The sequence below is a fragment of the Leptonychotes weddellii genome, chromosome 12 (genome assembly GCF_054177405.1).
Source record: "Leptonychotes weddellii isolate Sample4059 chromosome 12, ASM5417740v2, whole genome shotgun sequence".
Taxonomy (NCBI): domain Eukaryota; kingdom Metazoa; phylum Chordata; class Mammalia; order Carnivora; family Phocidae; genus Leptonychotes; species Leptonychotes weddellii.
This window is the reverse complement of record NC_138380.1, coordinates 60,920,637-60,933,959: the sequence shown is the minus strand read 5'-3', so window position 1 is coordinate 60,933,959 and position 13,323 is coordinate 60,920,637. Positions and strand designations below refer to the sequence as shown.

Here is a 13,323-nt window from a genome sequence, read left to right as displayed (position 1 = left end):
GGAAAGCACAGAAATAATGAAAATGAAAAGCCCTTTCGTCATACAAGCAGGAAGCCCCATACTGCGAGAATTAATGGCTACAGACCTGGGCATCCTTCAAATTATGAACCTTGAAACCACTGAGCCATTTATCAGAAGTCAATAGAGATACTCAGAGTGCTCCATATAATGACAGCGACATACAGTCGTGCAAAAGGACAGTCACTATAATTAGACACAAAGCAAAGACTACTTACCAATATACCCGTTCCTTTTTTTGTTGAGCAACTTCCACGCTCAGTCTCAGAATGGTTTAAAACCGATCAGTCTTGTCATTTTCTAGCATTCGCATTGTTACATTAGGAAAAATGTTTTCTTTTCTTTTTTCCCCCTTCCTACTGTGAAACTTTGGGTTCGTAGCTCCCCAGGATCAATTCTGAACAAAGCCTCCAGCTGCAGTGCCATCCAATTTGAAGCAGACATTGGGGACAATTTAAGGTTTTTATCCACAAGAAGGTTTTTTTCCATTCTCTTAAATGCAGCCATAATTAGAGTAATTTTTCATGTAGCCCGCTGATTACAGCGTTTTTACCGTCAAAGATAATTACCTGTAATTTTCTTCCACTTTTAATACTAAAAAGCCATCTTTATTTAGATTCAGGAACAGGAAAGGCGAAACAAAAGAGGGAAATTATTCTGTTATTCATACACAAATTGCAGAGACGTAGGACCTAAAATTGAAAATTAACCAAAATTATAATGCTGAAAAGAATGGAAGAGGCTGCAGAAGTACAGCTGGTAGTGGGGCTTTGCTGAATTATTCAAATTACGTTAGAGAAAAAGCTACCATACATCGAAACCAACACTAATTTTTCTTAAAAAAATCTACCAGACGCATGCCAAACCACTGTGAGTGCATGGAATTCTGAAACCCAGCAAATGCATTTTAACACATTGGAGGTGTTGTCATGATGCGCCTATAACGATCTCTCTATCTCTTAACTTGGGTTTAATTAAACAAGAAATTCTGCGAAGGGGTCCTCCCAAGAACTATCCTTGGAACTGGGCTTCCTCTGGGTCCTCTGAACCTAAAGCGTTAACATCTTCGCTTTTTAGAAAGTATTGACCCCATAGTAAACTGATAAGAGAGAGAGATTGAGAGAGGGAGAGAGACTGGTAGGAGGGGCGTGGGTAAAAGGCATCGCCCAGTTGCGGTGCCTACAACGCCTCCTCACGTTCGAACTTCCCCGGAGTTGGCGTTCTAGAGCCTCGTTCTGACCGTATTTTCCAGGTAAAAAAAGAACGAGAGAACAATAGCTGCGGGGGTGAGGGGAAGGGGGGAAATTTCTTCTCGGCGTCAATAAGCATCTCATTATCTTTTGACACAATTTAGTCCAAAGGTTTCCGCCGCCAGAGAAAGGCCTTTCTGTACAGGGGTGAGGGAGCCAGAGACTTCTCAGGATCCTGCACTTAACATCTCGAGCTGCTTCCAGTGTCTACAGGGTCAGGAAACAGCGTCATCTATAGATAGAACAGCACCGCTTCTTGCGAGAGACTTCCTTGGTGCGTTCCTAAATCGGACTGGCTCCTGGGCTCCACAGCTCCGTTCTGTGTCTCAGCCAATCATGCCCCTCCAACCCCAAGGTCGCAGCGTTCGGGCCCCGCGGGCAATAGCTGTACGAACCGCATCCCGCCCCTCCCCCTCCTTCCCTCCCCCATCAGCTGGAGGCAAAGGCCTAGCAAAGCAACCCTGAAGGGTTTCAGGGGCCAGTTATTCCGGAAACTTTCTCCCAAGTGGAGGAAAATGTCGACGGGGCTATGCAGTCGAGAGATGCAGACTACACCTGCCTGCCGTTGCAAATGCCCGCCTACCTGTGATACTAAAGGAGCGTTGTGCCGAGCTCCGTTTGCTCTCTCGATGCCCCACAACTTAAAATCATCGGTACATGTAAAGATCTTAAATTCGCCTAGGACTAGCTTTGAGTAACAATTTCCAAACAGATTTTAGCTTGGAATCTCCAGCCGGCTCCCTCCACACCTTACAGAAACCTGGTCTTTTTCGCAGTCTCCAGTCACAAGCTGCACCAAATACATCAATAGCACAGAAAGCAAAAAAGACATACCGAGTTCTTAAGGATCCCAATCTCACCCGAATCCTTTTACTCACCAGAACGACAACGCTTTTACTGTTAAAGGGGGATAAAAGGTCAGAATTGAAAAAATCTATAAAGCAAAGTTGCAGTCTATAATAAATCACAACAGCAACACATATAGCTTGGAAAGTGTGAGAAGAGAAATATGAACTGTGCCTTGAAGTATGGAAGAAATAAAAACTTACCACCAGTGAATATCTCTTAAGCAATGATCAGGGTCTAGAAATCTATACTGAACAGAAGCAGAGGAGAATATTTGTCTGAGTCTCAGGGCAGAAGCTCTTTCTCTATATTCTTGGTTGAGTGAGCACATCCAGGTGTGAAATTGTTTGCACACCCCAGCACCTCTTATATTGCCAGCAAAATTAGCTGTTATTACTGTCACTGTTTAGTGATGGTTAGCGTGATACAAAAAAAAAAAAAAAAAACTGCTGTAATCAAGACCTGGCGCATCTTTGCAAATTACAGATAATTGTAAACGTCCAGATTATGATAATAGCATCCTAATCCAGCCTGCAATATAATTATTACAGAGTGTTACATCTGAAACTGTCCAGTAGGGCTAATTCAGCCATTATTTAGACCCTATTTTTGCACTGCAAATGGGTTGCTGAGTTGAAAATGTACGATTGTAATTTCACAGGGCACTCAATGAGTAATGGTATAGGAAGAGGAAAATACAAAAGTGAAATGTGAACAGTAGCGATCAAATCAAACCCTGAAGGACAAAAGACTGTTTGATTCATATGGAAAAAGAAGAGCGGGAATTAAGAAAATAGCAAATCAGTGGTCTGAAGTATTAAGTGTACAAATCTCCAATATGTGTAGGGCTGATGTGTTTGCAAGGGCTGCTGCATGTGCTTCTGCCTGGAGTCTGAAATAATTTTTCTTTTTCTTTCTTTCTTTCTTTTTCTTTCTTTCTTTCTTTCTTTCTTTCTTTCTTTCTTTCTTTCTTTCTTTCTTTCTTTCTTTCTTTCTTTCTTTCTTTCTTTCTTCTTTCCTTCTTTCCTTTCTATGCCTCCTATCTTTGTTTTCCCTCTCTGCTAACGCATTTCCTTGCTTAGAAAAGAAAAGTGCCCTTCCCCCAAGCAAAGAACATTTGACAGTTTCACCATTGTTTCCACCAAGGCTGCCTCAGAGTGTGCCTGTCACTTGTTTATGAACATTTGCTTAAATGAGTTTGCAATCTCTCTTGTCATCAGAGCAAAATGCCCTGGGTGCTTGTAAGTGTTCCTGAGCTCCATCTCCATTCTCTTTCACAGCGAACAAGTCATTGAGAGTCCTGAAGGATATTAGCCGAAAACGTATTAATTGCTGCTAATTAAATAAAGCCGGCTGGGAAGCTGTCTCCTCCACTCGGCTAGGCTGACTATTGGCTTTAATCCTATCATTAACTTTTATTAATTAACACCCCGCATATAAACTAGTCCAGCTGCTTCTATTGCTATAAGTCACTGATGTGTTTCTTTCTAGATTCCAGAAAGTCCAGTATTTTTGATAAAGGACTGTTTCTGCTCCCAGACATGGTTGTAAAAGAGCAAGGTCAGTCTCTTTAAAATATGGAAGGACCCTAAAGAAAGGGAGTCAGAGTTAGAGCAAGAGTCTGGAGGGAGGCTGGGGTACTCTGCTGGTCCCAGAGAGAAAGTGAACCTTGGGTTCTAGCTGTTGCTTCCAGGAGGGTTAGCCCTGCCCTGGCTGAAATTTTTGGAATCTAGTTCTGGTTCCTGGTGTGTGTGTGGGGGGGGGGGATGTCCTGGTCAGATACCTAAAACCCTTATATCCCCAGACCTCAATTTTCCACCATGACTACAGAGAATTTCCTGGGCATCTTTTTCAGGCTCAGAACAGTATGTGATGATTCTCCCTTCTCCCAACACCTCAGACCTGGGAGCTGCCCAACCAGGGCCATCCCGCAAGGTGGCAAGCAGGCTTCCTGGCTCCTATGACTTTAAGGGCAATAATGAAATGTTCCCTGTTTAGTGATCCCTGTTTATAGATGAAAGTTGAGTCCATATCCTGCCTCTTCGCCGACCCCTATATCCCACCTTGCAAGTGGTTAAGTGGCAGAAATAGTCCTTGGATGACAGTAAGCTTCCAGTGGCAGATTTCTGTCTTCTCACCTTTGCAAGAAAAAAAGAATGTTAAAAAAAAAAAAATCATAGCTTGGGAACTGTTTATTGCCCTTCACCCCCACCCACTTCTTTTTTTAAGAAAATACACTAGACTGTGTATGGTGGAGATAGAATCATTACTGAAACTTGGAGGGTGTGTGTGTGTGTGTGTGTGTGTGTGTGTGTGTGTGTGTAATGATGTTATAAAGCCGTTTTTTTCCTTCCTGTGGGAAAGGTCGAAACGTGTGGTATTTCACGGTTCTATATAAATCTTGGTTTAGCATGTGGAACAGACTCAATGATACATGCACTTTTGGCAGAGACTCCTCCGGACCCCCCTAAATCAGAAGTAAATACGAAATCCCAACGAACAAAAGAACAGAAACATTAATTGCTGCAAAACAAGACTCTCATCTCCTTTAAAAACAGATTCATGTAAATTCCCCTGGTTCCTATCTTCACTGTTAGAGCTCGACCTATAAAACAGGTTATTGCATTTCAGCTGGCAACCCTGGATGATTGAAGGGGAAGGCTCCCCCCGCCCCTCCGCAGTAGATGCTATGTATACTTTCTGCCCTGTACAACAGGGGGACCTAAAGCTTGTCAGATGCCATAAAATGCGCAGGTGGGGCGGGGGGTGGGTGGTGGTGTGGCAGGGCTGCGTAGAAAAATCTTTAGCCAATCCCACATGTGCTACCGCTATTTGGGCTGTTTTCGAGGCCCAGAGTTCGCTGTGCGTCTGAAAAAACCGGGTACAGTACGCAAGGACCGAAGGCAACCTGGGAACGAGAGCGGAGGGCGGGAGCGAGCCACAGCGCCCCTCCCCAACCTCACGCGAGGCGGAAACCTCCACCCAGCCGCTGTGGGAGGGGGGGGTGCTTAAGGATGGAGGAGGGGGGTTGACCGCAGGCGGATCCGCCGTCGTGGCGCGCTTCCCAGAGGTGCCGGAGGGCGTCTGTCCTCAGGGCGTGCCTCTGGAGAGGGCTGGAGAGCTCCGGGTTGGCGAGATCCCAGTGGCCAGTGGGAGGCGCGCGATCCAAGGGCTTGCGGGGATGAGGCGGGGAGGGTGGTGCTTGGGTAGCCCTAAAGGTCCTCTCCTCGAATAAAAGGGAGCGCTGACGGAGGGCGGGGGGTCAGGGGGCAATGTTCCAGGAGGCATCCCTTGAGCTTCGGGCGGGGGAGTTGAGGAGAGCCAGTGGTGTCAGGCCGGAGTAAGCTGTTGGGCGCGCCGGGAGGAGGCGAGCACCGCCGGGCCTTGGCGCGCTGTGGGCGACTCCCGGGACGGGGCGGCCAGGACGCCGCGAGCCGTGGGGCGTCCGGTGGGATCAAAGGAGCCAAGGGAGGCCAGCCGGCGCGTCTGGGATTGTGGGACACGGGGCGGGAGAGAAAGGATTGGTATGGGCGGGGAGATCCTGGCCTGGCCGATGTCCCCAGAAGGGGGTGTGTGCGTGTGTTTGGTGTGCGGGTCAACACGCTCCTGCCCGAGGCCGAGACCTGGGCGGATCTGAGTGTGGGTTGACAGGCTCCCGGGTGGGTGCCCCAACGGGACGGAGGGAGGGAGACAGAGAGAGAGGTCTGCGGGTTCCTCTGTGTGTGTGTCTCAGGCCCTGTGGCTCAGCACTGGAGCCGCCTGGCACCCACAGGAATGCGGCTTCTCTCGGCTCCCCAGGCCGCCCCCTGTTCCACAAGGAGGTGGCCGCCAGGAAAAAAAGGGGGGGAAAAGGGCAGAAATCTGCCTAACCCAACACGAGCTTCAAACAAAGACCAATTTATCTGATCTTTTACAGGAGGGCCCAGGAGGCGGGCAGGGCACCAAGGAATCGCACCGGCTCTGCGGGCAAGCCCCGGACCTCCTGGGCTTTGTGAGGAGGTCTGAAAACAGGGTAGAGGCTTGGGAGTATGGTGGGGGATGGTGAAGAGGCCCACGGTAAAGAAAATTAAGTTTTGGGGTGGGCTTAACGTCTTGGAAACACTAGATTGAAAGCTAAGCAAGTGGGGACCGGAAGGGGCAAACGGAGACCCAGCAGAGTGGTGTCAGACAGACTGCAAATATGCTGGGGAGTAGTACACGTTTATATTAGATACACGAATAAATAATGGAGAGAAAGAGGGAAGGTGGGAGGAAGGGCAAGGGAGAGAAACATCACACAGATATTTTTAGACTTTGCTGAAGATCTGTTATTTTTACATCCTTGGGCGCAGGACTGCAGGGAGTTAAATTCTCCTGGGAGAATCCCCATGGTGCCAGGGAAAACCCGCTGCAGAATGGTTTGCCAGAATATTTTTGTCCATGGCTCTCAGACCAAGTTAAAAAACAACAACAACAACAAAAAACCAAAAAACCGCGCGAGAGAAGAGACCATTGCGAGGGGAAGAAGTGAGGTTAGCACAAGCAAAGGAATCCTGAAACCGAGTCTGTCCGCGCGGCGTGATGACTAGTGTCCTTAACAACAGGCAGCGTCAAGGCTGGGGGTGGGAAGGGCGGTCATGAAAGAAGAGCGTCTCTCTCCTTTCCCGGTAAAAATCCGAACTCGCCCTTCCTTCAGCTGGACCGCGTCCGGTGACTGGGGGTGGTAGAGAAGGGATCCCCTTTTCAAAGCCAGGAATGGAGGTGGGGAGATGACAGGGACGGCTGGAAAAATATCTGCCCTCTGCGTGTGCAGAAAGGTAAAGAACATGTTCCAAGCGCATTCCTGCAACTCTCAGGCGGCCAGGGGATGGGAAATGTTAGAGGCGTCCAGTGGGTGCGCCCCCCCCAGCTCTCCAAACGCGCAGCGGGGGGCGCAGGGTGTCTCGAAGCCGGATTCCCCAGATATAAAGCGCTGGCTTCAGTCGGTGTAAAGGAAACTCCCCAAATCTTTACAAGCGAAGAAAGAAAAGCAGAAAGGAGATCCCTCCACCTTTCCCCTACGGTCTTCCCATTCTGTCAGTGCAAAAAAAAAATTGGGGGGTTCGCATGGCTTGTCTCGGAGCGCGTCGCCACCCGGAACTTCTTGCGAGAAAGGAGGGGCTGGAGGTGAACCGAGAAGAGGAAAGCTGCGACCGGAGAAACGGCAGCTTGCGCTTTGCGCAGGGGTGGGGGGGGTGGGGGAGGTGGGGAGGAGGGGTCCACAGCCCAGGCCCGACCGTGTGCTGCCCCGGGGCCTGGCAGGGTGCGCCAAGGACCATAGAAATCCTTCCCCCCCCCCCGCCACCCCCCCCCCCCCGCGCTCCCCAGGCCCAAGCCTTTAGGAGCAGGCTGGCTAGAAAGGAAGGGAATCGGAGAATGGGGAGGAGGGGAAGGGAGAGGGAGAGAGGAGAAAGAGCGAACACACTGGTAAATTCCCCTCCGGGCACGCAGCGTGTCTTTTCAGGTCTAGTTTCCCAACCCTGGAAGAACCTTCTCAGAAATCCTCAGATGACAGGATGTAATTTTTTATGTGCTAATCTCCAATCCCCCCCCAACTTAAGAAGACTCTTTTGTCACATTTATTGCTGCCGACTTCCTAGCTGTAAAATATATCTCACGCATCTTGTAATTTCCAACATAGGATTTCCCTTGGTGTCCCAAGGAAACAGAGTCAGGTGCACTAAACGACAATCAAAGAGATGCCCACAAGTCAGGCCCGAGAGCGTAGCTCTGGACCAGGCTGTAGCTCTGGTCACAGTGTTGATATCCATGTGCAGGGGCGCAGGGAGAAGGATGGGACATAGGCCAAGGTTGCTGCAAGTCCTTCCTCTCTGCCCCAGAGAAGGCTTCACAAAGCAGAGATCCCTACAAACATTCAATTTCCCATCCTTTGGAACCACTTTGCCACTCTTTCAGGTAAAAGCAAAGCAGAAAGACCTCCTTCCTGAAAAAACCAGAGTGGTAAAGAGGATGGAGGAGAAAAAAATATATAATATTATCTCACACAAGATGAAATCAAAACCGAGCCCAAACGCTTTCATTCCTGTCCTCCACCCCACAATTCCCTCTCTTGGCAGGAGAAGGAATGCCCCCTACCCATCATGCCTTGCTTGCCCAACTGATTTTGGTTTATCATCCAAGTCCTGTGATCCTTTCCTCTCTCTAAAAGACCTCCAATAAATTTATAATCATATACCAAGGAGTCCGAGACACTACCATTTGCCATGCTGCAAACATTTCAGATTTTTTAAAAAATGTAATGGGAAGGAAAATTTTCTTCTTTTTCTTCTTCCTCCTCCTCTACTTCTTTTTATTCCTCTTCTCCTCATCTCTGGAAGCTCCTATTTGAAGAGAGTGTAATTTGTCTAATTGCTCTGCCAATACACAGAGGTTGTTGGGAGTGGGGGGAGAGTTGTCCATGGTAATTGCTTTGAGCTTAGAATTTGGAGCGGTTATTGATGGATTTCTGCGGCTTTTTTACTCACACACAGGGCGGGAGGACCAGATTTAGATTCCAGCATTACTTTCTACCTGAAACAATCTGGGGTTAAACTTAAAATTATCTAAATGTTTTTGTGGTTAGGCCAAAAAAAAAAAAAACCAACCCTAAATATATATTTTATGGCAGTACCTATAAACAGGCCACATATGTATATAGACACATAAAGTACAGCATCCAACACACAGGTGTACAGTTTTGCATCCATGCAGCCCCCAATTTCTGTTTTCCTTTTTGCCCTGTTGGATCTCTGCAGAGCTTGTCTTCCTTTAATTGCCTGCATAAAACGTCAGTAGCCCAGTATAAGGCGGGCAAAAGGAGTATTTTTTTAGAAACATTTGGCTTTCATGGTCGAAATAATTTTATTTATCCAGAATATACAGTTTAATTCCTCTATCTACAGTTATTTACATGGTTAAAATAACATTGAAAAAAAGTCTTTTGAAAAGTTGAGGTCATAGATTTCAAGGCACCATTGATAGTGTCCACAGTTGCGCAAAAAAGTTCGTCTGTAAAAAAAGGGGGGGACGGGGGTCCTTTGAAATGCAATAACTTACATGCAAAAAAGCTTTACACATGAATCTTTTTTGTTTCCGTTTTCCAAACTTCCCCAAATGAATTCCTTTCTTTATGATTTTCTAAAACAGCAAAACACAGCAGTCCCAAAAAAGAGAGCAAGAGAAAGCCGCCTGTCTAATAGAGCGTCCCGGAGGCCAGCGCCAGCGGGTGCTGTAAGGAACCAGGCGGCGGCAGGTGGGAATTGATCGAGCTGGCTGCGCTCGGGTACCAGGAAGCCGAGTTCTCCAGGTAGCTGGACGCGGGGGACTGGTTGGAGGTCGGAGGGTGGGCATGAGGGTGGTGGCCGAGCGAGCGGGACGAGCCCTGGGGCTCCCACACCGCCGGAGACTGCGGCGAGTTACACGCCATAGGGTCGCTGGAGCTGGGGCTGTGCTCCGGGGGCATCTCCCCGTTTTTCATGATCTTCTTGATCTTGGATCTTTTGTTCTGAAACCAGATTTTCACCTGGGTGGGGGAACAAAGGCACACGTTACCGGGTCACTCAGAGGCCGCCCGCGCCTTCCCCAGAGCGGCGACTGGAGGCATCTTGGGCCCCCAGGTGGCGCGGACCTGGCGTCTCCCCGCAGCTCGCGCGGCCTAAGGTCAGGAGGACACCCTGACCGGCCAGGCGCTCACCGGCCCCTGCGAGGGCAGGACTCCGAGGCTTTAGCATCTTGTTTGGGCTGGGGGAGGAGGGCGCGAGTGTCCCGGGCGGCGCGCGCCCACGTGCAGGCCTGCGCAGGGCGCACGGAACGCGGCGCAGCGAGCGTCTCCAAAACAATGGCCGAGCGCCGCGCGCGGGGGCTTGGGGCTGGCCGAGCGGGCGCCGGTGTGGAGGGAAAGGAGCATTGTCCCAATCTCCCGCCCGACTCCCTCCACTCCCTCCTCAGCTTCCAAAGGTCAGAATGCGCCTGCAGCTCTGGGCGGCGTTCGAACATTTTTTTTTTTTTTTTCTTATAGGCCCCAGCAGGGCTGGAGAGGGAGTGAAGGGAATGGGAAGACCCAGGGATGATTTCCCTGCACAGCAGCGCCCCCCACTTCGCGACCCTCAGGCTGCTACGGCCTAAAGCTGCGCAGGAGCAGGGCGTGACCCTTCAGCGTTCCAGCCGGAGGCGACCTTCGCAGCCCGAGACCACCGCGAGGCCGCCGGGCCCTGCTTTCCCCGAAAGGCTCTGCGTTGTGCAGAGAACCAATTTCTCCAGGCTTCGAGAGTGTCCTAGAAATGACCCTCCCCTTGTTTCCAATCTAGGAAACTGGCCCCTCGCCCCTGGAGGCCCGAAGCGGGGGATGAACGGCGTCTCCATCCCCAGCCCCACCGTCGCACGGCGGCGATACCCGGCCTGACTCATGGAGGTAAGGGCGCGGGGTCGGTGTCTTTCTGTGAGTTTCTCGCGGTGCTCTCCGATCGGTTCCAGCCGGTCGGGACGGAACCGCGCGGCCCAGCCTGCCTTGCAGCCGAGGCGGGGCTCGGGCCCCACCGCCGCCGGATTTACCTGTGTTTGCGTCAGTCCCAGCGAGGCGGCCAGCTCGGCGCGTTCCGGCAGGGCGAGGTACTGAGTCTTCTGAAACCTTCTCTGCAATGCGGCCAGCTGAAAGCTGGAATAAATAGTCCTGGGTTTACGAACTTTCTTTGGTTTGCCATTCACCATCCTCACCTCGGGCTCGGCCACTTCTTTCTCTAAATAATCAAAATAGACCCGGTTAGAGTTTGTCCGCAGACAGTGTTTCTTTTGCAGAACCCTCAGATACAGTCCTTGAGTTTTGTTTTGTTTTGTTTTACCCACGCAGTCTTCAGTCTCTTTCACCATATCACCTCCTTTGCTTAACAAGACCCAGAGAAATATGCCCCTCCCCCAAGTCATGAAAAAGCCAGGTAGTTTGATTAATTCCCTACTTAGTTCATTCAGGTTGTGGTGGGCTTGTGCAAAGCTCTTTGTACAGCACAGCTCCCTTGGCGTCTGGGATTTAGCCCCTGCAGCAGTTCCTGCTTCACCCTCACTTGTTTTTACGCCCACCCTGTGCTCACCCCCGTTTCTGGGGCGAGCTTGGCCAGCCCCTCCTGGGGCTTCAAGGGGGACGCTCTGGGCCGTGACACCCCCCCCCCCCGCCCCCACTGTCGGCGTCTGTTTGGGCGCCCGCAGAGACCAGACGCATGGGCAGGGAAGACGCTAACCGAGGTCTCCAAAGTTCAAAGACCCACAAGCAAACTATGCTCCTTCAATTCAGCAGCAAGAGGTCCAGGCCGCTGCAGACAGAGGGCCGATTATGCAGCCCCCATAATCTCCCTGCAGATCTGCGAGGGCACAGATGTGTCTGGTTTCTTTTACAAATAGACTTAATAAGTTCTTGGCCAAAAGGAAAAAAAAATCTTTCACTTATGCACGAAATACAGAGACACTGAAAGGAATGAAGACATACCATCCCCTAGGTTCTCTTTTAAAATTTATCAAGAGTCACACATTGAAAAGGATTCGGTGGTAGGGTGTTTTCGTAGGAAAGGGGCGGCAGGTCAGGACGAATTTCTCAAAGTCGTGAATGTAGACGGGGAAGAGGACTTTCTGAATGCGTGCTTTACAAACATACCCTGGGGCCACAAGTCCCCTTTCCGAAAAGTACCACCTTATCAAATCTACCCATCTCTGGAAGGGGTGGAGAACCTCTCCGCGGTGTGTGTGTGTGTGTGTGTGTGCGCGCGCGCGCGCGCGCGCGCGCCGGTGTGTGGCAAGCTCCTGGGAGAGGAAGGGTGGAGAATGAGGGCTGTGGTCTCGGTTCTGCCAAAGAAGGGGATGCTAATATTAGCAGGATTATTAATGTGCTAGTGGGAAGAGATCAAACCTGACCAGCAAAACCTCTCCAAGGAGACCTCATGCCTCTCTTTTACCGCCTAAGCTCACTGGCCCTCTTAAACTCTCCAACTAAGTTTCAAGGAGGGCGAAAAGAGAGGAGGTGGGGAAGAGGAAGACAAAATTTAGGCACCCCTCAGCAACCCTCCTCCACCCTTAAATGGCTTTTTGTTTCTGGAAATGCCCTGGATAAACCGCAAGGCTCTCCGCGCGTTCTTCCTCTGGCGGGCTCCAGCTCCTCAGCCCTCCACCCCCACCCCGCGCGCCCGGGACACCGACACCACGCTGGCTCGTGGCTGCTCTCAGACTAATCCCGACAGAATCTTTGAGGCAGCCTTCCACTCCCACTCGCACCAACGGAGCACGCTCACCAAAAATTCCAACAACTAACCTCCCCTTTATTAGGCAAACGCCACTCAGTCCGCTTGAGTCTTTCTTCTCTCCACCCCTACGCCCTTTTCAGCCTAGTTGGCTTTCAGACCAGGCAAGTTGGGAATCCAGAGACTTGAGGGCCCCCCACCCCCAGGTGCCCGAGGGGAGGATTCTTCCAAGAATCCCTAAAATGCTGGCCTTAGAGAACGTCCCTCGGGTGCAGAGTCCAGGCCCCCCTCCCGTCTGCCGGGTGCGCCCCCACGCTAGTGGTTGGCTCGGACCCCCAATCTCCCAGCCCACCTCGCCGCTCCAGGATCCGGGCTCCCCCTGTATCTGCCCCCATCTCGCGCCGCCTCCCCCCTTACCTGGCTGGCTGGTGGCGCTCGGGACGCGGTTGTAGGCGCCGCCGTACTGGTGGTAGGGGCTGGCGTAGCCGTAGTCGGCGTAAGCTTTGGCGGGGTAGCTGCCGGCGGAGCTATTCACGCCATGGTACTGGTACTGGTAGGGGTTGAGCGCTTTGCCGTAGGAAGCCGAGGTAGGAGAGCAGTAGCCGTGTGGGGCTCCCCCCGTGGGACTGTAGTAGTCGGAATCGGTGGCCGACGACTCGGGCAAAGTTGGCGATTCCTGAGACGGATGGTGCATGGCTGCGGACGTCTGGAACGGAGCTTGGAAGTCGCCGGATCGGATGCTGGGGACCCTTCTGTCAAACACTCCTGTCATCGCTCACAGGCGGCAGCTGTCCTTGCTGCTGTGGCGGCGGCTGCTGCCCGAGTTGGCTGTGGGGCTGCTCTGGTCTAAGCAGACATGGCTGTGGGAGCGAGGGAGGAGGAGGAGCAGCAGGAGGAGGAGGAGGAGGAGAGAAGGCGGCGGCGGCGAGGAGGAGGCTGGGAGTCGTGGAGGCTCTGTCTCCGGCGGCCTG

General features: G+C 51.3%; 1 protein-coding gene across 2 annotated transcripts; it reads right to left on the bottom strand.

Moving 5' to 3' along the window:
* Positions 1-8,974: 8,974 nt before the first annotated feature.
* On the bottom strand, positions 8,975-13,311 carry DLX5 (distal-less homeobox 5). Of its 2 annotated transcripts, XM_081799688.1 has the most exons (3): positions 12,770-13,311; positions 10,683-10,867; positions 8,975-9,654 (listed from the first exon to the last, which is right to left on the bottom strand). In XM_081799688.1, the coding sequence occupies exons 1-3, from the start codon at positions 13,122-13,124 to the stop codon at positions 9,325-9,327; spliced, it is 870 nt and encodes a 289-aa protein (XP_081655814.1). In that variant the 5' UTR covers positions 13,125-13,311; the 3' UTR covers positions 8,975-9,324. The 2 variants fall into 2 exon arrangements, with proteins under 2 accessions (XP_081655814.1, XP_081655813.1); XM_081799687.1 differs by lacking the exon at positions 8,975-9,654 and having other exon boundaries at positions 9,966-10,867.
* Between the last annotated feature and the right edge of the window lie 12 nt (positions 13,312-13,323).

Coding starts and splice junctions, on each gene's coding strand:
- DLX5 (XM_081799687.1), bottom strand. CDS start 13,124: ATGACAGGAGTGTTTGACAGAAGGGTCCCCAGCATCCGATCCGGCGAC. Junction 10,868..12,769: donor GAGCGCCACCAGCCAGCCAG/GTAAGGGGGGAG, acceptor TTGATTATTTAG/AGAAAGAAGTGGCCGAGCCC.